The sequence below is a fragment of the Spea bombifrons genome, chromosome 6 (assembly GCF_027358695.1).
Source record: "Spea bombifrons isolate aSpeBom1 chromosome 6, aSpeBom1.2.pri, whole genome shotgun sequence".
NCBI lineage: Eukaryota > Metazoa > Chordata > Amphibia > Anura > Pelobatidae > Spea > Spea bombifrons.
Genome location: NC_071092.1, coordinates 3,157,205 through 3,182,795, shown reverse-complemented (window position 1 = coordinate 3,182,795; position 25,591 = coordinate 3,157,205). Strand labels below are relative to the sequence as shown.

The 25,591-nt window shown below is 41.6% G+C and overlaps 1 protein-coding gene across 1 annotated transcript in view; it reads left to right on the top strand.

Annotated features, from left to right (window-relative positions):
- PRICKLE2 (prickle planar cell polarity protein 2) overlaps positions 1 to 25,591 on the top strand; it is an 87,069-nt gene that overhangs the window by 3,426 nt on the left and 58,052 nt on the right. The window contains exon 2 of the mRNA XM_053469349.1: positions 502 to 587. Within this exon, the coding sequence (XP_053325324.1) occupies positions 502 to 587 (86 nt within the window). The remainder of the gene's footprint in view (positions 1 to 501; positions 588 to 25,591) is intronic.

The following is a 25,591-nucleotide window of genomic DNA, read 5'->3' as shown; positions in this document are numbered from 1 at the left end:
CGCCATCTTGGTTCCATGATTAAGTATTTCAATATAAGAGCAAAGATGGTAGGAGGAACGATAGAGAGTGCGTGCGAAATACCTTACAGCAGGGGCGTCCAACGTGCGGCCCTCCAGCTGCTGCAGGACTACATCTCCCATAATGGTCTTTCAGCTAAGGGGCTGGCTGAGGAGTATGGGAGATGTAGTCCTGCAGCAGCTGGAGGGCCGCACGTTGGACGCCCCAGCCTTACAGGAAACCGAAGCGCATTCAATTAACCTATTTAACCAAAAAGCTTCACTTCGGGCTCTAAACGATCGGGGCAGGTGGCTAAGTGGCTGCAGATTATGTTACTAGAAATTCCAGACAGATGACCCAACGAAATTCCAATTATTAAATGTTGGTTGATAAAATCCAACATAATTTTTTTTTTTGGGTGGTGGGGGGGGGTAATTGCAATAAAAACTCTTTCCTGCGTCATTATAATTTTTTTTTATTTTTATTTTTTAATTTATTATCAGATTACAGCGTTTGCTGAACCCGAACGGGGCCAGCCTTGCAATGCGTGCGGAGACCGGTGCCCAGGCTTGGCTTTGCATCAGTGGAGGTAAGAATTTGTTCCCTTTATGTTTATATAAAATGAATATATATATATTTTTTTTGTTTGTTTTGGATACCTTTAAAGAAATTTCCTGTATTTAATTTTTTTTGTATTATTTTAGTGTAAATTAAAAATGGAATCTAGAGGGTATCTTGATATACGGACGTTCGGGATAAAAATATCTTATGGAAAAATAAATTCCTTTTTCTTTTATGGGGCAAAGTGCTAGTGGATGAACTATTATGCTTGGAGCAAAGAATGAAATGCCCTAAATCATTCCGGTTATTGAAGCGAGTCAGAATGCTGGAAACCGTGGAACATTTTTTTTTTTTTTCCTCCCTTTTAATTTAAATTTTAAGGGAAAAACGTCAAAGTTTAAAAAAAATAAAAAAAAATAAATTAATACTGTGTGTGTTAGGAATAAAAAAAAATGTGAAAAGCCTAGTGTGTTCGTTTCTTGTAGGGTTAAATACATTTAATGAAAGTAAATTTTCAACATTTAGGTCAATATTCAGAAATGTTTTTCAAAAAGCTCCCAACCCCCCCCCCCAAAACTGTGTATACGCACGCAGTCCTCCCTCGCTGTGCTCCCCTGCCGTGTACTGAAGGTGTCTCTCTGATGTACTGTGTGGTGGTGACTGTATAATAATCAGTTATTTAAGTGTTTCCATAGCAACAGCGTGGGAATTGAATGAAGTGGGCTGTACGCAGAATCGCATGAATGACTTCACTCGCTTTGCTTAAGCGGATTTGCGAATGGTTAAAAGGTCATTATATCTCAAAAATAAATCGGCGATTATTGTCTTTATAAAACGTGTCACTTCCGGCCGCGAGTTATTTTCATCTATGAAGTCTGACTCTTTTGTCTCTTATTTATTATAACTACAGCTTTAGTTTTATTGAAGGAAAATGTTATTTTTCTTATCATTCATGCGTTATGGAATCATTATTACGCCCTTTCTATAATCGCTACAATAAAAGATGAGCGCGTTGTTTGCTTCGGTAAATTTTAAAAAATATTTTAAAAAAATAATAATAATAATAATAATACCAGGAAAAACAAAACATTTTTTTCCCTAATAAATGCTCGACGATTTTCCTGCTTTGATTTTGCTTTAAGAGGATTATTCCGCGCATCGTTCTAATGATTTAATTTTTCTATTATGGAAAATAATATATTTTGTTAGCTGTCATTTTTTTCAGCTTTGCCCTGGAAGCAAAGGATTATGATGAGATTTTGTTGCATGTGTAAGCACGATGTCATTAAGAAGCGCATTGTTTTCAATGATCTTCTACAAGCGGGGGATTTGGTAGACTCTTATGAATTGTGTTTGGATGGTGTGGGGTGTTTGGAAAGGAAACGAGGTCCGACATGTTACTTATTTTTGGAAGAAAAAGGTTTTCTTAAAAAAGTTCAATTTCGGTATTTTGTGAAGAGGCCGGATTGATGGTGCCACGCCGATAGCCTGGTTCCAACAACCTTCTTTTTTCGGTTATATTTAAAGGAAATTAATATCTCTCCGGGCAGTCTATCTAGAGATTCCCAGATGCTTCTGTATAAGTTATCGCGGTGCGCGTTTATTCGTACTCAAGGCTGGACGTCGGCCCAAAATCAGGTGACGGGCTTCTTTAGTTCAAGAAAACGAACCCTGTGTAGAATCGAATGGAGATACTTATGTGGATGAGACAAGGGATGAGAAGAACTCAACTGAAAGCAGACAGCAACTTCATCGCCTGCCCTACGGTGCACCCAAGCCCCAACCCCCCCCCCCGGGTGGTGTTGACGTATCTCATCTACAAGGAGACTCCAGAACCTAAATTCAAGACAGGTTTTCTTAGTAGAAGGGAACCAATAACCCCAGACATACGTTTCAGCCTTCATGGGCCTCATCGGTAGGCACCCTACTGATGAGGCCCATGAAGGCTGAAACGTATGTCTGGGGTTATTGGTTCCCGGTTGGTATCCCTCTAGTGAGAAAAGAGGTCCGCGTCTCAAAGAGGTCCACATCTGAAGTCACGCGAACCCCAAGAGATTCCCGCAGGAGAAGATCGCATTCAACAAGGGACGTTGGTGGCCCCTTAATACCTCAGCTTGGCTTCTAACATCACTACCAAATATTTTGGGTTTTCGGTATTTTGAGAATATAAATGTCCATCAGGTTGTGTTTTTTAAAGTAAGACCAAAAAAAAATATTGTCGGATCTTCTGAAACATAAACCTTGTAAGCGCCTCCTGTTTCGGAATCTATAGTGAGTTTGTCGGTAGGAAGCGTAGCTGATTTAGAATCTTTCTGGAGAGTAATATTATTAATAATTACTATATTAAATGATTATCATCATAGAACCTGGTAAGATCTGCGATTCGCCCCCATGCCTCGCCCCCCCGGGGTACGTCAGACATCATATTATTATTTTCCGTAGGTATAATAAACCTTTAAACTCTCTGATTAGCTGATAATTTCCTTTTCAGAACAATAAAACTGGCGAAGCCGCCGGCATTACAATAGCCTTTGTTGTTTGTAATTTCCCCTTAACCGCCCTCACCCCCCCCGTAGATCATCTTCCTGAAACCTTTCCGTGACATCACACATAACCTGCTGCCATGGGAAGCATCCAGTGGGGACCTGATTTCCGCGGGTCAAGGGATCCGTTTCATTCTCGGAGAAGCCAATTTACTTTCTGATTAGCTGTAGTCGCTCAACCTTAGACTTTCTGTAAAAAGGGAACTTTTAAGCCAACTCATGGTGGATAGAATTGGGAAATGACGTTCCCAGGCGAGGAAGAAAAAGTCTGTTATATCTATAAAAATAAAAGATAAGTTTAAGAAGACTCCAACAAAATGCCCATTGGTGTTCTAACTGGTGCTGAGAAAATGTTTAGAAATAGGTTTTATCAGGAACACGGATATATTAGTGGAGTATGAAATACTCCATAAAACTAGGTAACCGTGGAGACGTTTGTTTTAGAAGTTATGGTTCTTATGGAACCAAAGTTTAACCTTACTGTGAGCTAAACCTAAAGTCTCATTGAGTATGAAAGAGCTCAGAAGGTAACTTGCGTGGTCAACCCGTCAGGAACTCATTGAAGGGACCAGATTAGTCATGTTTGATGGATCCATGATCTCCACTGATAATAATCCGGAACAAAGTGGCCATTAGCCGGGGATTGGATTGGGGTGAATTACTCTGAGTTTCAAGAACTGTAAAATATGAAGAATTACTTGCAAGCAGACCTTATTCTTTGTATTGTGACCCAAAACCCATGAAGAGTTCCAAAGCTCAGAAGCGAACAGGATCTAAAACGATGGAGGCTGCAAATTCTGAGTGGTGCTTTTTGAGTCCGCTCTGTGGGAAGCGGTCCAGACAGCGGCTGGAATGAGCCCGTTCAGGAGTAATGGAGAACAATACTAACAGAATTTCCTTACTTCCTTAAGAGAATCCTTTGCCAAGAGTTGAGAACCTGATTTGTGTTCAGACACAACCTTGCGAGGAGTAACGCTCCGACTCATGAAGCTGCCGAGTCGCAGACGGTGTTATGTTTTATGACTTGTCTTATTATGATAAAGTTTCCCTCGTCTCCGAGTTTGGAATTCTCCTCTTTCAAAGACTGGAGAGGATCCACTTTTCAGGAAAACTCCAAATTCTCGGCATAGAAACATAAAAATTTGCCAGCAGATCAGACCCATTCGCGCATCAGAGGCCAAACGCCTATCCCATGCTTCGGTTCCCTAATTGTATTAGCCTCTTCTACCGGGAGGCGGTTCCACTTATCTACCACCCTTTCAATAAACTCAAATTTCCTTATATATCATCTAAGCCTCTGACCCTCTAGTCTTGGGCTACAACGTCTTGCTCTGGCATTTCTTCTCCTTCTGTAGCATCGCTTCATGAATTATAACTTTTTTTGCCATAAACCATACTGTGTCAAGAAATAAAATTACCCAGATTCTTCAAAAAAAGCTCCTTTCAGTAGCTAACGAGTTAAATCCGTCGCTGGGGTTTAAAGCTTGTTCGTCAGGATCTTGGTATCCTCTCTAATTGGTTCAATGTCATTATTATAAACATTTACGTTGTAGTAAACACTAATCTTGAGTTGGGAGTCAACTTGTAAACCCTAGATTGACATTTAGTGCGTGTTTTGGGGGATTGTGTGGGTTTTTTTCACAGTTTAATCGGATAATTTTACTTTACGTCTCCAAAAACATGATTTCATGAGAATACATGTTGTGTTTTTAGTAAATCTGAATACGCCTTATGGGAGATAAGAGGGTTAATAATTCCGTCATGAAAGAAAAGAATGTTTCAGAGCTCTTTAGCAGAATCAGAATGATTGAATTATTGATTTTATATATATATAATTTTATTTTTTTTATATTCTGATGGAAAATGAGGCCAAAATAATGTAAGATTTCAGGAATAGAAACGTAGCAGTAAAAAAAAAATGACATCATAGGTTTAAAAATGATTAATCTGAAAGAGGGCTGGAGCCGGCAGATGAAACATTTGTCCTGCGTGGTTATTTCTACCCAATAGGCTGTCTCTCTCTCTCTCTCGTTGTTGATTGGTTCAGACGACCTGAATTAACTAATTAGATGATGCTGGCTCTGCCACAGGCTGCCCCCGACCTCAGGTTCTATTGGGTGAGATTTGGGTGAAATTTATGGACAAACCGTAAAGGCTATTGGTAGTTTTATGAAACCAGTTGGAAGTGCTAAAAGCCGTTTAATTATTACTAGTATACATGCGCGGTTTGTAGTTAATATCTAAAACCTCTAAAGGGGGAACGTGTAATTTAATTATCCTGTTTGGCATTAGAGTAAAGAAAATAATGTAGCAGAAGCTCTTTAATCTGTGGATAAACCTGTTGGAAGTCGCGCATGTACAGGCAGACAGGCAGGTCGTCCATGCTGCTTGCACAGACCTGTAATGAGTTTTCTTGAGTAATGCTCTCTAAGACGGATAATTGACAGAGATTACAAACTTCTTTTTTTGATTCAGTCTGATATATTCTATTTAAAACTTTTATCTATACCATCGCACACAATTGACCTGTCTATCCACATCTGTTGTCATTGGAGAAGGGGACTTTTGGCTATGTTCCTTAACAGCATGGCTGTTGGCCAACTCCGTACCTAAAAGCTGGTTGCCCTCTCCAGGGGAAAAGCTGCTTCTTATGGGAAAGTATTGGTGTTTGGCCACACCCACACCCAATCCAGGTCCCACCTACTCCTGCCTACTCTCCACCCCTTAAAGTCTAAGTGTGGATAGACCCACCCCTTTGCATTGCCAGCTCCACCCATGTAAATGGCAAGCCCAGCCCCTTATCGCAGCCATACCACCAGGTAATGGGGAGCTCCGAGTAGCCAACTCTATAAAATTCCCAGATATAGACAATTCCCCTCCCCGACATTATGAAAGGCCAACCCAGCTGAGCTTCTCCTTCAAGAATGGTGGAGCTGACCCTAGAAATTAACTATACATTATACAGGGCTGGCTCAACTCTTCTCGCAGAAGAAACTCACCGCGGTTTTGCGTTCATAACGTGTAGTGCACTCAAGAAGTTGAGTCCTGCTCTCCTGCAAGCTTGCAGTTTAGTGAATGCACCCTTTAACTGGGAAGCTTTCTATGACATAATCTTGTATATAGGATGTATGTATCTTTTCATGAGATACTATACAGGATATAAGGTCACAGTGCTATTGATCGGTTAAATCACCCCAAGTACTCTTCATGTCACATGGAAGACCAGGGGTAAGACTCTTTAGGGATTAGAGAGAGGCTGGGTACCGGTTCGAGTGTAAATTTCCTGATCCCACACCTGGCCTGGAAACATTATCTCTGCGGAACACAACACACCTACTAATTAGAGCGATTTCAGGCAGATACAAATGTTACCGCTTGCACGCGTCGTAAAAACATTCTATGCTGCTGACACCAGCAGAGTTCTTTGTTTCTGTCTATGGAGAACCTTTTTTTGGTTAATGATGGTTATGAGCCTGTGGCATGTGGAAGTTTAAAAGAATACTTTGATGTTCCTAGAATAATATAAAAAAGCCATTAGATATCACTATTAGTTCACTGTTATTGATTATGGCCTTCTAAATATCATGGCCTACCTAGACCTATGACACGGATTATGGAATTATACGGAGTGTAAGAGTTCTCTCCATGGTATGAGAACGGGTTCTGGTGACAAAGGTATGGTCGTATCGGTAGGACTCGAGCCTTGAGTTGTGTTCCTGATGTCATCAGAATAAAAGGTTTGCAGGTGGACCGGATGGTCAACAGCTCCAAAGGCTACAGAGAGGTCCAAGGGGATGGCTTTTTGCTTAATCATTAGTGGTTTTGTTGAGGGTTATCTCAGTAGAATGTTGTGGAAAGGGCATTGGGAAGAGTCAAGCAGAGAATCCGAAGAAATACAACGGGTTTGGAGGTTGTAGGATTAATGGTTCCATTAGTTTGTTGGCCAGCGGAAGAAGGGAGGCAGGATAGACGCTACAGATCTAGATCTAGAGAAGGTGTCATCTAGGGCTTTATCTGGGTTCTCCAGAAACATGCATTTGTAAACAAGCCATGCCTTCAGCTAAAGCCTTTTATTCTTGGAGTTGTAAAGCAGGAATTATCCCGACCAACTTGCAGTTGTGAGCAAAAGTCTGAGATTATTGTGTTAAGGCTGGTTAAACTGTCCGGCGCTTTTTTTTTTTTTGCTCTTGAAGGATGAAGTCATTAGCATCCGAATGCCAGAATAATAGCCTTGGATGCCATCTGTTTTAACTCTAGCCTTTTCCCCCTGTTGGTCCTATAAAACTTGGAGTGTGCATTCTTCTCCTTTCAGAGCTTTTGGAGTAATTCATTATAAAAAAAAAAACCCAAAAACATTTTATCCTCGGCATTCCTAGAAATAATTTATGTTACTGATGGGAAGTCCGTCTTTATTAGCATTCTTCTACTGGTTAGTTGGATCTCTCGTGAGCTGTAAAGCACTTTATTTCCAACTTACCGTTTTGATCTTCTGCTCTCTGTTAATCTGGAGAACCAAACAAGTTGGCTTAGTCATTTCATAAATTTTTTTGGGGTGAAATTGATAACTTCTGGTGATATTGGCTTAGATGGCAGATACTTGTTTTAAGAGGTTGACTTGGGATTTTTCAGTAGGCAGCTGGCCAACATTGCTCCATACTGGGATGGCCACCGGCTGGCTAGTATTGGCCCCATGCCATCGCGGCCATCCGGTAGTTGGTTTACACTCATGTCATTGGTGGCCACCATTAAAGATACTAGCAGTGGTATTGGCTTTTTGCTGCTTTATTGGATGCACACTCGGAATCTTATACATCTATGGAGTGCCTCCTTTTTTGTTTTATTCTAATCTGATCTAAACCTTAAAACTAATCCTGTTACGTTTTTAACAAGCACAGACATTGGTTAAATTCAGAGCGCTGGCGGCTTAATATAAAGACATAAAGTGTGTGTCTCGCATACCTTAGACCGGGGTAGACACCGGTAAAAGTGTTGGCTTCTCCGATGAATGGGCGAGAGAATTTATGACCTCTTTCTAATGCAATTACTATAATACACGAGCCGTAAAATACGACGAATCGGTGTCAGGGCAACCGGCCAAACGTGGACCTTCTTATGAAAACGAGGGATGCGCGGAACATTCCAGAGTGATGACGGCCCAGAAGTGTTGAAGGTCCGTGGTACTTTCGTGTAGGTTTGCTACAGCTGTAAATGAAGACTTTACTTTTGCTTTCCGGTATAAAGTATTTCTCTGCACCGGTAGGCAGCGGAAATAAAGTCCTTCGTTACAAACGGACCGTTAACCACGCGGGGTCGACATAACCGAGACCTTGTAAAGAGCCTGGGATTAGCTGAACGTTTCTTTTTTTGGAGTGAGTCTCTTGTAAGGGTTTACTAATCTCCTAAAGAGAAACGCAAAAGAATTCTAGATGCATGAATTAAGGTCCAGGATCAGATCGTGAATGGGGGGCTTTGTCCTCGGCTCCTATTGTGTTATTGGGAAAAGCCTCCTCTGTTTACACAACTGGAGCTGAATAAAAAATGTTAACAATTTCCCCTTTTTTTTGACTCTTTAAACATTTTGTACGGTTTGAGTACATTTACAAAAAAATTGTTCCAAAGGAAGCACCCTTATTGATCCGTCATCTGACACTTCTTATGGATCTTTTCATACCGCTAAACATTTTAGAGGGCCGCGGCGGACATGTTTCTTTTTAGTGGGTGTGGTTTGGGCTTTTATTGACACCTTTTTAGGTGACTTTATGCTCTATCCATTTATGCAGCAGAACGAGACATTTAGAAAAATGTATTTTATTTACGCAATGTGATGCATAAACACGCAATTTTCTGTTTCTGTTGTAACTATTAGAGGTGTAGAATCCCCCAAAGAGGGACTGTTCCACCTAACCCGTGACACTTGGGTGGTATGTATTTTTTTTTTTTTTGTACCGCGCCTCTCAATTATCACTACTATTCTATGAATTAAAACATTACATGTTGTTAAAACATTATGTTCAGATTTGTTTCCCCCCCCCACAAACATACTAATTTACCAAAAGTTTTCTTTGTGCGGAATTCCGCGCCTCGTTACACAAAGTGCGTCACGTAATTATAAAATGGGCGAGATTTTAATGCCGGAAACCTGCTTTAAAGGTTAGAAAATGTTACAATCGTCGTTTCTAGAGAGAGCCCAGAATAAAGTATCGGTAACATAAATGATGGAGAGTGTATCCTTCGGACGCGAGCTCCTGTATCGTTCCTTGTGCGTTCTGACAGGTGCAGCTCTCTGAAAGCGGCCCAGCCGAGTGCTTTGATTGTTGTTCTTGGCTTTTTGCCTAAAAGCCTTTTTTTTTTTTTTTTTTTTTTTTAACTATTATTCTTATACAAAAGGTTGGGTGCGGTGCTTCCTCGTAGCTTAGCAAACAAGTTCCGGCCTTCGGAATTCCTAACGCGTTCTTCTTCAAACAGGAAGCGTCGATAAATCTGGAAAAAATTATTAAAAAAAAAAAAATGCCGACGTTGCGTTTTTACAGCTGATTATAAGTTTTAAAAATGATTTAACTCGATCTGATTTTTCTCCCGATAAGAGGAATTTGGGGTTTGCTTAATTTTCCATAATTCGTGACGCAACCGCTGCGATTCGAGGTTGGATTCCAAAGCGTGGAGAAATCTACTTGGCGCGCGTACCTCGTCTGGCCGATTGTCAAAGATAAACCCTGAAAGAACGACGGGAGACGCTGGTTTTGTGAAATGACGTCATTTCTGGTTTACCTTTCGGTTTTATTTAATAATCTCCAGATGGTTCGGGGATTAAAACTAAAGAAATCCTCCCGACTCGTGGCTGCGATTTAGATTCCTTTATTGTAAGAATAAAACGTTTTATCGACGCGGATCTGTGGCCTAAGAGTTACTTCGGAGACGAGATATGAGGATATTTCAACCGTATCCAGTACCGCCGGAGGGGAGGATCGTATGTTCCTAATTGTTCCTAATTTCGTAGGTTCCGTCCCTAAAATGAACCTGAGATCGGCTGCAAACGATCCTCTAATGTAATGGTTGAGAACGAAGCTCTCCTGATCCCTCTCGTGTGTGACGTGAATTCATAGTTACCAAGTGTCCTGCACTGGAAGGTTCTTCTTGCGTTTCCAATGTGGTTTTGTTGACGTCTTCCATTCCGTGTGTCGGTTGTCCTTTACAGACTCAAGTGCTTTGTTTCCTTTCTGAATTCACATTCACATTGAAAATGGCCCAGAAAACGGTCATTATACATTCAAAATAGTTGCCCAAATTGTCGGGTTCTTCTTGTGTTTTCATGCGTTGGCTCCTGACACCCCACGTCTGGAGATGATTGACCTTTGTAGATCCCGACCCCGGTGGTTTGTGTCCTTTTATGAAATTTATATCGATATTGGAAATGGTGCCAAAAAAGTCACCACGTGTCATAAATTGGCAAGTGCTACTTGTGTCTTCAATATTGACTCCGGACGTCTGTATTATTTCTGTAAATAAATATTAGTGTTGAAAATATTGCAAAATAAGGCAAATCGTATGGTTTTTGCTTTTAAAAAGGTTTTTTTTTTTGTTGGGGAGACTAAACGTGAAGAACATTGATTCCTAGAACAAAAAAAGCTACAAATGCAATAAAAAAAAAAAATATGGAAATCTATAAATCTCCGAATGTTACATTTATTTATAACTAACGAGAATTTGAATATTCGATTCGTGGATATAATTCTTCTGTGTCTGAGATGTTTGGGTTAACCTGATGTAGATCTCAGCATCACAACTCCATGCGCTTATTAATCATGAAATTTATTGAGACGTTTCACCGCTAATCAGGAGAAGATATCCATACGGACCGCCAAACTGGCTTAATTAGCGAGATGAATGCCGGTGCGTAAGCATGAATGGCGGGTAATGCATGCAAACCTCCACTTTTATTACCCTGACGACGGAATGTTCTTTCCGCATGCAGATGTTTGAACTTTGTGTCGGCATGTTGGAAAATCAATACGAGTCAAAGTAGTGCGTAGAAGCCCCCTGAACGTCGGCTCTGATGTCACCACGGAGATAAATCTAGAATTTTCCAAAAGGAAATGATTTATTGGAGGAAAAAAAGGATTGAATATTTTCACACAATATCGTCACGAAAGGGAACGTAACCCATCGCAGACGATACGTTTCTGTGAACCGATATGCCTTGGAAAGAACGTAGGAAGCCCCAACATTCCGAGGGTCATAAAGAGGGGCTGATCTTGTGATGTTGGAAGAGCTGCAACTGCTTTTCTTTCTGAGCTAATCCACCAGCAAATAGTTAACTAAATCAACGTTTCATAGAGCCTGCCAGCAGATCGGCCCCTATTCGGCCCCCGTCTAGTCGCCCGTTCTTCCTGCTGTAAAGACTCAAACCTTAATCAGTCGTTGGTCTCGTCTTAGATTCAGGAGCTGTATGTCTATCCCATGCATGTTTAATACCCTCACTGTATTACCCTCTACCACCTCTGCTGGAAGGCGGTTAGCTTATACTTCTCTAACACAAATCAGTTTTAGGCACAACTATCTGCATAATCAGAAATTGTGCTATTTTAGTTCCAATTAAGATTCCGGTAATGGCAGATTACGATGGGGGGGGGCATATGAGAAAAAGATCAGTGCAGAAATTGTATGCATTTCACGTGCAGCAGCTGTAAAGGGAATCGGAGCTTGTAAAAGCTGCAGGAGTTTATTCAGCGCTCGCTGGAACCGCATCGTAGGGGCTTTTATTTGCTCACTCATGGAAAAGCTATCCCTACCATGCACGCAATTTTAAGATCGCGCAGGTGCGGCGTATTTGGTGTTGGGCTCGGATTGTGCGCGCTGGCGGCCCCCGTTTTGGTTATTGTGGTTGCCGTAACTGGGGAGCCGTGAAACACACAGTAGTTAAAGTTGGCAAGCGGGGTTATAACTTGGCAACCGGAATGCCATTTGGAGTCAATTAATAAAGAGATCACGCAAAGACCACCAAGAAAGAGTGCATTTCCTTGGTGGGGAGGGGGGGGGACACAAAAAGAAAGATTAACCCTTCTATGCCCAATACAATATTCTCCAAACAAAAATATTTGCATCAGTTCTTCTAGGTGCACTGGAACAGTCAGGAATTTTGTAAGCGTATAGTTAGGTGTTTGATTAAACATTTAACGAGGTGAGGTTGCTGAAGACCGTTTAACGTCAATACGCCATGGCAGGACTGAGCACAGCAACAACCCCCAAGGTAGCTACACCCTCTCCCGGGCAGAGATTCCAGGGGTTTCCAGATGTCCGGTCCAAGATGCAGCGGTGAGCCAAGGAAACGTAGAACAGCAGATGAAAGACACATCGTGCTTCTCTTCGCAATTGTAAGCTGTCCAGCAGTGCCATCCGCTCGGCACGGGCAGAAAACACTGAGACCCCGCTACACCCATCTACTGTCTGGAGATGTGCGATCGGAAGGGGTCTTCATGGAGGACGTGCGGCCAAAAACCCAGTCCTCCGATATAGAACAATGCCAAACGACTGAGCTATTCAGAAATATCGTCAACGTAACGAAGAACAAGGAGTCCTGGAAATGATGGTGTGGCCCCAAACCGGCCTGATAAAAATAAACAATTAACAGCATTTTTCATACCTGCCTGAAATGTTTGCACCGTACTATATATATATATATATTACACAATACTAAATATAATTTATAGTTTATTTTAATAATTTAATATAAAGTTGGTTGTTCTAGATTATTACTATATTTAAAATATAATAAAAATATTTTTTAATAGCTCAACGGCCAAGAATAATTATAATATACTACTTAAAAAAAAAATAAATAATAATAATAAAAAAAAAAAAAAATTAAACAGAAGCAAAAAAATACTGGAATATGATATAGATATATATAATATTTAATATATTATTAAATACTCATGTGACCTGACGCCTTGCTGGTTTTGAATTAGAACGAGAAGGGGTACCCTGAGGACATTTGCCCTCTTTAACCTTGACCGAGTTCAGTGGCGGTAACGGAGAAGCCGACATCTTTCCGGTAGAGCTATTTTTCTTTTTCTATTCAGCGCTGATGTCCGTAATCCGGCGGCTGATGGAAAAGCCTTTGGAGGCGCTGGGTCGTAGCAGGCACCTCTTAATCTTGTCCAGCGGATCAAGAATGATTTGACTGGAGGGGAGGAATTTCTCTCTGGCGTGACCTGCGGACATTCCGGGCAAAGCGGCAAATCCATTCTCTTCGCCCGGTGGATTAGACGATGCCACGAGAGTTCAGTAATTGTCGAGTACAATTATCCTTGTACTTTTTACTTTTACCGAGAGGGCGGTAGATAAACGGAACGTCATCTCAGCAGAAGTGGCAGAGGCTGATACGGCGAAGTCGTTCCTGACAATTGGAGATTTTTAACTTTCTGGCTTGCAAAGAAACACGGCCCAGTAGGTACTGAAAGATTCCAGGATCCCCAGCAGTGAAAGAGTTAATCTTGCAACATGCATTCCCTGACTCTAAATGTAATTTGCTCATTGTTCCTAGATACTCGATACCCGTCTAGTCGCCCGTTTCTCCTGCTGTAAAGAGCCAGACCTTAATCAGTCGTTGGTCTCGTCTTAGATTCAGGAGCTGTATGCCTATCCCATGCGTGTTTAATCCCCTCACTGTATTACCCTCTACCACCTCTGCTGGGAGGCTGTTCCACTTATCTACCACCTTCTCAGCAAAGTAGAAAGTTCTGTGCTAAATGGGTAGCTACTCCTTACATCGATTGCAAAATCATAATTCTATAAAAACTTTTCAAAACGACGAGTTTCTTTCACCTTTTATTTCCAGTCGATGGGCGTTACTGTGTAATGGCAGCAGAGGGCAGCATTTAATGGCCGCATGTCCTCGCGTTTCACTGCTATGTTGTTTATGTAAAATAGATGAAGATAATCTAGATTGTATAGCTTATTTTACCTAAAATCACCTGAAGTTCACAGGTGTGGTGGATGAGTGGAACTGCCTTCCAGCATAGGTGGAAGAGGTTAATTTATAAGCCTGCATGGGATAAGGATTAGGCGCAAAATTATGTTTTTTTATGTTTTTTTAATTTTATTTATGTAGTAATGCAGCGGGCTGACCACAGGTTGTGACCTAGTAAATAAGTAGGGCGGTTTAATGCTTTTAATGAGATAAAGCCCCGTGGTACAATCTCTGATTTTGTGGATATCTGGGGTTCTCAGTAGCCATTTTTGAAATGCTGTGGACGGTTTTAGTCGTTCCAGAGCGTTCTCCCCGTTTCGTAGCCTTCTTTAAACCAGACCAGCATTGCGCTCCATGCTACTGTGGGCCATCTTTCAGTACCTCCGATATATCTCTGCAACAAAGTAACGGCGTGTCCTTGGTGGACCTTGAGTTCCTTCTTACATCTGTTGGTGACATCAAAGGATAGGACGCTGTTGAGCTGGATTAGGACAGTATCCTGGGGTTAGCAGTTGGAAGGGTCAGGTTTAATCAAAAAATAAAAGGGGGTTTGGGCAATGTGTCGATATTTTATGAATGATGTCAAGGTGCCCCAGATGAGTCAACACCGTGTCTCCTACACTGTTCCGTATCAGGCTTGCGTTATGGTCTTCGTGGATTGCGTTATTCTGGAGTCTTCCAGCACAGCCGGTTCTTTTATGCTTTGAAAAGCAACTGATTGTTTCTGTTCGGTGGGAAGATGTCCTCCAGGGTCGGTTGAACCCTCGGCTTTTAGGAATAGATCTAAAGTCTCCGGTGCGGCAGAACTGGAGGCCGTTCGATAGAAGCCTTGGACCGTCTGATAGTGAGGACGATGGAAATTGATTACGTACGTATAAATATTCACCATGCAGCAATATGCTGATCTCCGGCTACGTTTCCCGAGAGCTTTTTTTTTTTTTTACGGCTTTACCGATGCCGAGACGGAATTCTTGTTGAATCATTTAATTTCTTTAGAATCCAGCAAATATTCTGTGCAGACGAAGTTAAGTTATGTGGCTTGGCCGGAAGCCAACCCCGGGTTGTGTTATTCAGACGTGCCAAGTTTCTGCTCATTTAACACATCAGAATTTCATTCCGTCGGAATACGGACATGCGCGATGGAAGTACACGGCGATGGGCTGTTTGAGTTATATCTTTCGTTCCACGCGAGACATTCTTCTGGTTCAAGCCGCCTAGTCGTTGCTGACTTTTGGCTACGTACTTTGATACTCCAAAATCACAATTTTAAATTATTAATATATGAAGAATTAGATAATCTGATAAAAAATATAAATACATTTTTTTTTAATTTAAATATCCAGTCCAGATGTTCAAATTTTTCCACCTTAATAAAGCCTGGACCTTCAATCAGGTCAACTTTACAAGACGGGGTTTTCTTTTTTAGGACAACGCGCGCATTCTAATTCAAGCACTCGCTTTTGCCAATTTTTGCTCTTCAGAGCTCGCCCCATCTTGTCTTCCTGCCAAAAGTATCTGAGTTTAGCAAATTATATCCTAAAACGATAATTCTGAACGATGTATCTCGTTACCGACCAACGTGCGAGGTGGCTGGCGGATTCTTTCATGCGCCCGGAACGTATGAATCGCAATCATTCCAGCTCAGGATTTTCTCGAGTACTTGAGCTGACGATCGATACTCATTTGCATCAATCAGCCGCGTAGCTGAAAGTTCCGCAGTATTTTTTCGTCGGATGTGCAATCAACCTTCTTTCTCCCGTGCTGATTGGTGCCCAACGTCAAATGAAGTACCCGTGTTGGCGTGTCCATTGTGCATAGAACATAGAACTCATAGAACAAATTTGCATTCCAAGGTTCAGAATTTGCACAAAAAGAGACCTAGACCACATCAAAAATGGTAAGCTTGTGACCGCAGTAAAATTAGATAAGGTTAGGGCCATACTGAGGCTGATGAGGAGGCCCTGGGACTTTAAGGCCCTAGGAAACCAATGAAGTATGGCCGACAGCTGAATGTAAGAGGGAGCACTTTAAGTTATGCTCACGCATTGTGTGGTTGGGCCAGTGGCCACACTGCAATGGATATGGAGCTATGCTGGGCCAGAGGCCCAAGGACATTGGCCCAATGTGCCATATGGCCAGTCCTGTCCTGAATGAGCTAATAACGAAGGTACTTATGGGATCTCTGGCTATCTTCATGAATAAAGTCCTTGAGGTTTGACATCATACGAGTGCATCACTGGAGCTGTGAAGAACATGTTTCATGGGATTTTAGCATCTCAAGGTTAGTCACCATTTGTGATGGAATGATGGATCCCATCTAATTGTTCCGTTGTATTTGTTACATCTGAGTCTGCATTAAATCCTAAACATTGGAAGAACAATTAGAATCTGCATTAAATACAAATTTGTCCTTTTTAGTTGAAAAATCCCAACTTTTTCTCTTGACGTTCCTTCCAGAAGCTTCTTCTTGAGTAAGTCCTTGGGATCTTGGGAGCTGCTAATGTTTAAAGTCTACCTTATTATAGAAATTCTTGGAACCTGGTATATTCTTCCAATTATTTCTGCTGACGGTGGAGGCCACTGATACACCCCTCGGGATTGTCAAAGGAGATCAAAGAAATACTCAAAACTCAACAAGGTTGACTTCCAAAGTTCGTATTACAGTAAATATATAAAGACCTACTGTTCAAGTTACATCTAGTACCCCGGGGACAGGAAAATAACCATTTTACTTAAACTAAGGTTATTTCTATTATATTAAATAACAATTGTGTCTTATTTGTTTTAATCTTCATTCCAACCAATGATTTACCACCAATATTCAAACTGTAAAAAAAAAAAAAAAATAAAAAAAAAAAAAAGGAATCATATATAATTCACAAAATAACTTGGTTCTTTAATCTGTTTATTATTTTTGCCCCTGGGAAGCATCACGAGAGTCCTTGATAAGCCTAGGACCTTATTCTTATCTTCATCATAATAATAATAATAATAATAATAATAATAATAATTTCCGTTGTTCTCAAAGAGCATCAACAGTCAAATCCTCACTTCATTCTAATAAATAGCGATGACGTTGGCCTCCCCTGTATTTCGGCTTCAATTGTTATCCTGTCAATTTTAGGAGAACTTCAGTGATTAAGAGGTGAGAGGTCGGCTAAAAAAAAATAATAAAGAACTTGGAACAGGCAGAAGCTGTTGTTTTATGTGATATCGAAGGAGCGGCTTCCATGGCAACAGTGGGGGGAAAAATGCCAGGTGTCTTCTAGTCTGATTATAGAGCCGCAAATTGAATATGTGAACATAACCTGCATGTGGGGGCGAGAAAAACGTGCAAAACCAACGTATTGGTCGTGCTGAGGAACACAATATGCGGCACGGCGATTGTTGGGTGTCCTTGTTTCTGAAATGATGGCAAATCATCTCAGCTCTTAATTGCAGCAGCTGTGTGAGCGTCTCTGAAATGTATTTGTAAGATTCTTGTAACATTGTATATGTGCGTGTATCTATCGACATTTATGCTTTCATTCACGCGCACACACACCCCACTAACTAATACTTTGCCTATGTGGTGTTGAAGCGAATGAATTGTACAAACTTGTGAGCGGGGCCTTCCTCACCTGTTGTTTCTGTAAGTCATCTTGTTATGTCGTATACTAATTATCATGTCCTGTCTACCCTTTGTACAGCGCTGTGGAATCTGATGGCGCTATATAAAACACTACTTAATAATATTAACGTTAGTTCATGACACTATATAGAGCACACAGAGGGTAATACAAGGGTATTAAACATGCATGGGATAGACATACGGCTCCTGAATCTAAGACGAGACCAACGACTGATTAAGGTTTGAGTCGTCACAGCAGGAGAAACTGGCGACTAGACGGGGGGGGCGAATGGGGGGCCGACCTGCCGGCTAACTCTATGTTTCTAAAACAGAATGTTGTTAAAACACCTTATTTTACACCCACTGGCATCCAACAGCTTCTGTCCTTGTGGATCCTTTGGGTAAATGGGCCACAACTACATTGACCGATTAACCCCCCCCCGTCTAACGGTTTTGTGCATCCTTTTCTGCTTTCGAGACCAGTATGAAGGACACGGATGAGCTGGGTGACTTTAATTTAATCACTTTGGCTCTTCACCTCAACAGTAAAAGCAAATATTATTTCAGAGGAATGAACGAGGAGGTTGCATTCATTCACGATCCGCCCAACTGCCCCGGAATGTCACAGCAATAAAACGATGAAAGGTTTCTCTGCGGCAGCTTCACCTCTTCCACCCGTCGGTCCGTTTTTTTGCGGTGGGAGTTGCTGATGTGTCGGTGGCGTTAATGTGACTCCTCGTTGCTGTTCCCTATGGTAACGGCTTCCATGAAGCTCGCTGCTGTGACGAATGTATTGAACAGTCTGATTCATTCACTCTCGGTTTTGATTGTCGAGGGTGACTCAGTTGAGACCGGCAAATTACTACCTTCGACTCGCTTTCTTTTGTCTTATTTGACAGTTCTGTATATTTCGTTTTCTAAATGAGGTGGGATATGATTTTCTTCTCGCCTCTTGTACGTTGGAATTATTTTGGTATCTGTTCTGCGTGGTTCTTTATGTTTGTGGATTTTAAGTTGGCCAAGAAAGCTCCTCGAATGAATGAAAGGCTTTAAGTGTTTTAAATAGAGCCGGTTTGGTGTCGGTGTGAGCGCTTCTAGATTATATAGCGGGGAGATAGAAATGCTTTTATTTTTAAGGGGAGGAGAAGACGTTGGTTGATGGAAGGAGAACCAGAACTGGATTGGGTCAGAGAGATCCAAAAATAATTATAAAATTGGTAATAATCTGCAGTTATATCTCTAGTTACCTCCACCCATAGCTTCTAACTCTCCTGGCACTTGAGCTCCTGTACTGATGTCACCTAAACGTTCATGAATTGGGGCCGCTTGTGGCTTAATAAGAATGCTCAAATTTAACGTGGCGTTGCATATGACATCACAGATGCTCCTGAGTGGTAACCCTGGAAACATGATACATTTGACCACCTCTAATGATCCTTCCAAAGGTCCTTCCAAGCTCATGGTGGCCAACAGCTATTGTAGACCTACAAACCCATGATGCTCACTCAAGCTCATGAAAAATATGTGGGCCAGAAGATGCCTGGGCTTAATGGGATTTGTAGATACTTGGTTACCAGAGAGGTGTCGTGCAGGCATTATTTTTCCGAGAGAAGAATGCTCCAGAAGTACTTTACAGGCCGTGTCTAATTACACGCCACAAAGCAAAGCAAGGTGGGACTGCTCCTTTAATTGAATAACTATATCCTCTCGTCACCAGTTAAGCTGTCAGCTCTTGAGTAACGAGACAGCGCAGCCGAAACCCCATATGGTATTTATTGAGGACGCATTCGGAGCAGCAGGGTTTCCACTTCTCCCAAACTTCTTAGCGAGCCATTAAAAACCTCACCAAAAATATTAAAGTTGGCTCTTCTTCTGTAAATGGGATGGGAAATAAAACTTGGACCAGCTTCGCGGGGCGGTTTATCTGTTGTAGTCCAGATATCATGGGGTTTAGAGGCTAATAAGATCAGCTCGGTGACGAGAACCAACGGAGTTTATTAAGTTCTAGAATGAAAGCGAAATACTTGTGAACGATGTGAGCCATAGAGTCGTCTAAGAGACTTTCCAGAAGCCGAAAGGAAAGTGAAATGTATCCCTACGGAAGGAAACGGGGGGGGGGGGGGAACAAAGAAAGCAACCTGCAAAAATAATTGTATCTTTGGAGGACGAGGCAATGATTTGAGCAGACCTTTTAACGGCGTTTGCTTGGTTCCTGAGCCGAGTATCCAGACAGCTCTGGAACTCCAGGGTACATTTACAGCTATGTATGAATATCGCATTTCATGTCAACATGAAAGGTTTCACTTCAATTCGGTAAAATCCTTGACACCGGTAATTGAAATCTGATTTCATGCTCATAATTCTGTATATTGGATGAATTAAATCTTTTTTTTTTATTTCCCCCCCCCCACGACGGGTAAATCAGTTTTTTGACTGTGGAGCTCAATACATGTTTGGCACATCGGGGTGAGAAGACTTAACCGTGACGGTAGTAGATAACTGAAACAGCAGCTCAGCAGAGGTGGTAGAGGGTAATACAGTGAGGGTATTAAACATGCATGCGATAGACATACGGCTCCTGAATCTAAGACGAGGCCAACGACTGATTAAGGTTTGAGTCTTTACAGCAGGAGAAACGGGCGACTAGACGGGGGCCGAATGTGGAAAATTTCCGGCAGCTAAAATTGCTAATACAGTTTTAACCACCAATCAACCAACTGCCTTCTTATCATTATTCGTAGGAGCTTCTAAAGGTTTGGCAGATTTTAATTTAAGTTTTCTGCTCCAATTTCTTGGGGTAAATGATGAGGTTCTTGGGGTCACACGGTCCGCAGGGGGCTCCCGTATATTCTACGCTGATTTGAGGGCCGTTTCTAATACTGAACTCGGGGGGGAATGCAAGAGACTGAATTATGGATACATATTTGACATGACGCCAATTGAGTCTTTCCATACGACATCTACTTGAGAGTCCCGTCCGGTGGGTTTCTGTCGGACCAAGACCTAACCCCCTACTTCTCATTCTTCCAACCCAGCCCAACCCCTGCAGAGCCTTTAAACGCGGCGGCGTGCCGTTCATGTACCGGTACGCGCCGGCCTTACAAAGATTCTTATTCCGCGGGTTACGCAGAATTCTGCCTCGAGCAGCTCACATTCTAGAGCCTACGGCACCAAATTATCGACGGGGTTTCCCCGAGGTCAAGTGGGATGTAATTTAGAATTTCCATTTTCTTTAATCAGAGTGATTTCCTCATCCAGCCCATCTCCGCAGGGAAGGCTGACGGGGGGGGGGGGCACGGGGGGCGCGCGTCGGGTTTCATAGTTTAAATTGCAAATGGTACTTGTGACTGATTGCGAAAACACCAAGCTCCTTTTGGTTTTGATCATCCGAGCCAACGATGAACACCTGAACGCATTCCCCGAATCTCCTATACTCTTATCGGAATGCATTGAGATTTGCTGCCTCTCAGAATATATAATAAGGAATAAAAAGAACATGTTTAATCCGTGTTGTTGCCATGGTTATTGCTCTGCTTTTTACCCCCTTGCATTTTATACGCGAAACGATTCCTAATGTCCAATCGGCTCTTTGCACTGGAGCGCGTCACCTTTCTGGCACTGAAAGTGTTACAAAGAATGCTGCTTACAGCCACTTGATACATTGTCACACAATTGTTTGTTGTTAAACTGTTCCCATTATAAAAGGCAGGCAGATCCGGAACGTTGTTTTTTGAAGTTCATCGCGAGCAACGTCGCCGTGACCGAAGTAACTATTTTTACCCCCGCGTAGGATACAGCGAAAGCTCTTTGTAACCATGGAAACTACCGCTAATCCAAATGACGGGGATGTCGGCACATTAGATTTCAGGTTTAAAGCAAGCTTTCTGTCGCTGGCGTAAAATAAGGAAGGTTTAGCCACAGATCAGTCTTTCTTTCTTGCTTTCGTTGATGCTTTTGGCGACGCCGAATTGATTTCACGCGGCGTTCTTCCATTTTCGGGGACGCGGTGGTCTTGGAATAGCTTGGCAGCGGCGCGTCGTGGGTGTCACCAGCTAGAGCGCCACAGCTGACACCTGCTGTACTTTGCAGCGATGACGTCGGCGCGGCTCGCTCGGGGATGGTGAAACCCACGCAAGATCAGGCCGATCGCATGATTGTTACTAATTCAGGGCATAGAATACAAATTGGCGACATTGTTTAAAAACAGAAAACAGCCCGAGATTGGAGCAACGATCGGTTCTACCGAGTCTACCCTTCTGTATTTACCTAAAAGTCAGATATCCGGTATATTTCTCAGACATGTTTTTGAAGACCCCATGTGTACGGATGTATTGTAATGATCATGCCAGGTGGCTGTTATATCTTTTTTTAAAATATTATTGCTAATATTAGATTTTTTTTTAAAAAAGGTTCTCATAAATATTAGGCTTCTTTCATTTTGGTTTTCTTCTAGTTTTTGCCCCATAATGTAATGTTTTCAGGCAGCTGCATATGAGCCATTTGTATGACTTCTCGCTCTGTTATCTGACCCCCGATCTACTAGACAAACCCCCCGACTCCTTATCATACTGCCTGTGGGGAACAATAGAATGGCTCGGTCTTAATCACTCAGCTGGACTCTCTGACTAATGGAAGTCTATGGAGGGACGGACTTCATTAGCATTGCCATAAAGCATCAGCTCAGGATGGCGTTTGAGCCAGGAAAGTCACCCAAAATATCACATGACTGACAGCAATGGCGGCTCCAGGTCTGCAGATAAAGGGGGTTTATTGCAACACAATTAGATCACTTGAGTTTATGCTCAAAGAGAAAAAGATTTTTCCATGAGACTTATGAAACGGATAGAAGAATATATTCTGTTTTTGAAGACCAGTTTTAGCTCCCCATTGGAAGCCGGGTCTCTGATTTTCATTGCTGAGATGTGTTGGCAGCCTTTAAAACAAAATATACCAGAAATGATATACTTTTATTTAGTGTTTCAATCAGACTCTGTCACTACTACCTTGTAAATCTAAAGCAAAGTTTGTATTTGCCCCTCCCCCCTCCATCATTTGATACAGAAGATACTTGTATCTTAACATCGGTTTTTCTTGTAACAATTAAGGAGCAGTCGGCGCATGAAACGCTTTTATCCGCGTTCCAAAATAACAGCGAAGGGTTTGATTTCTGGAGTTTGTGCAGCTGGACGTCCGTCACAAGGGTGCAGAAAATTATCAGTTCTTCTTTTTTCTTTAGAAAACAAGCGATGTTTTTATGTTAGGAAGGAGTAGGAGGAAAGATTGTGTATCTGTCCCGGGTCTCAAAGCGTGGAGTATCTTCTCGGATGTCCCGTTCAACTTCAAACGTTTAACACAAAGCGTCCATTATGTGGAATTGATAATAATACGGCCCAGGACCCTGTATTTTGTTGGTTAAAGGGTAATATATTTCAGTCTAATGTAAGAATCCAAGCTGGTTCAGGCTGGACATCGGGAGATGTCGTAATGTCCAGGAGCAATTATCTAAAGCATTAGTATTTAGAAGTTAAATTAATTCCATTGTTCCATTAAAACCAAGGGTTATCCGCCATATGTTTGGTTGCCTAGGGTTTTTCCGACCGATACCCAGATACTCAGGAAAAAACACTGAAAAACCTGAAACAGATGCCAACATCCTTGATACGGTGGAACGCAATAGGTCACAAAGGATCTCAAAGGCCTTCTTCAGGCATAACATCTATAACTTAAAACAAAACTTTTTACGTTTCGCCCAAAAAAAGTTCAAAAAGCCAAACATTCTAGTATAATGAAGACCCAATAATGAAAAGTAGAACTCAAGGTGAGAGAAAAAGAAGTGTTTTTGGGTGGTCATTGGGCCCTGTCCTTGGCCTGACTCAGGGCAGCGCCTCAGCCCACCGCCTACATCCACGGTTGCCGTTGAGCTATGACATCATATTCCAGCGCAGTGCATTTTAAGGATGCGGAGCGCTGGTTGTGTCGCTGTGGAGGCTGTTCTGACTTTTTTTTTTAAATTTTATTTCCAAAATTATTGTAATAACATTGTTTTCTGCTCTGGTGCTAAAATGGTTAATTGATACGCTGCTTCCAACATGACTATGAATCACAGTTTGGAGAAAAATAAGAATTTTAGTGGGTGTGCAGGCGGTATCAGATGATGCGCTTACATTTTAATTAATCTAAATTTGTCATTGTGCTTCCTGTTTTCAAGTGAAAATCTGTTTGGCCCTTTTCTCCAGCTGGTGTCAGAAAATTACATTTCAGAATATTTTGCATAAACACCCTTTTTTTGTACCTTTTCCCTGGTAATTGTTATTGTAAATAATTAGAATGCATTAATTGTAAATCGTACTGTTTATTGATTCTTATGTTTTCATGGTTTGTTTGAGATTTTGTCTTAAATTATATTTTTTTTTTCTTGAATTACCTTTGCGGTATAAAAACTCCCTGATTATTGGCTAACGTGTCATTGTTGTCGTTTTAAGTAATTTAAGGTCCTCCAGGACCATCCATTTTACAGCTTTTCGCATAATTGAAATAATTTAGGAAGCGCTTCAGCCCTCTTTTCATGATAAATTTATATAGGAGATGATTTTTCATGGTCTCTGGCGCATTTTACTGCATGCAGATCGGTAAAGGCGTTCTTTAGTTAATTAAGCTAGAAAATGAGACTTCAATGGGAGTGCTACTGAGCATGTGCAAGAAGTGTACTTATGAACACTTCCTGTTTTTGGCATAAGCAGCAGGGGGAGGAGTTAAAAAACATAGATGTCTTATTTTCCAACTAAAGAATGCCTGCACAATAGGCCAGCCTACCGGCTCAATCGTATATAACGCCTGCTGGTTATTTAAATGCTAGGAGACAAGAGAAATTGTAATTAAGAAGTCAAAACGCCTAGAACTAAGCTTTATTTAAGGAAACGTAGCCTTAACAGGGGGATTTCCAGTTGAAATACACATCGTTGGGTCTCTGATGCCCTTTCCTACTGATGGGACAGATGTTGCGTGATTCCATTCTCTCTCTGCTTGGTCTTCATGTCCTATCTCTCTCCACCTTTGAAGAGACATAAAAGTATGCATGGAAAGAGGTATAGATCAAAAAATGTGTGTTTTAATGGTAATTCTCTTATTTTTTTCAGTAGCAGGTGCGCTTTAATCTTTGAGTTCCTGAATATTCATGAATTCATCTTTAGACCTTTTCAGGCTCAAATATCTGTCCAGTTTTCTTTCTGCATCACAAACCCATCTGATTTCTAGAAGGACACTTTGATGTTCGCCCTGGATGAGCGAGACATTCCCATTCTCGTGCCGTTGACCTGTTTTCCCGCGGTCGGTAATACATGCGGTGAATGCGTTTAAATCTGACAACCTTTCCCATGTTTGTATTCTGAAAGACTCGTTGAGCTGTGTTTGGAAAACAGGTCTGACTGGCATTAGGCGCGTAGAGTTTTGGATAGTTGGTGAGGGGCGGATAGAAGGCAATGCTGTATGTATAATGGCACTAAGTGAAATTGCTGAATACCAATGGTTTTTCCCTAAATATGGAAGAAAGGTTATTTTTTTTTCTTGATGGCCTTCATCAGATATAGACTTCGGTAAATCAAAAGGACAGTTTAATGTGCTGGGCAGCCTCACCAACAAAGAATGCATATTAAAGTACTTTATTAAAACTTCATTATATTATTAATATAAAAATACTTTAAGGGGAAGCTGCAGCTCCTTCCTCGATGATCCAATGATTCATACGATTGGTTGTTTGAAACAACCAATCAGCGGCAGGAAAATGCTCCCTTTTGAAATCAGTAGATTGCACACAGTCAATCTCATTAGAACTACCACCCCTCCCTGAGGGACCACTCATCCATCATATATATTGAAGTGCACATGATGACTCGAGTGTCCCTTTAAGTAAT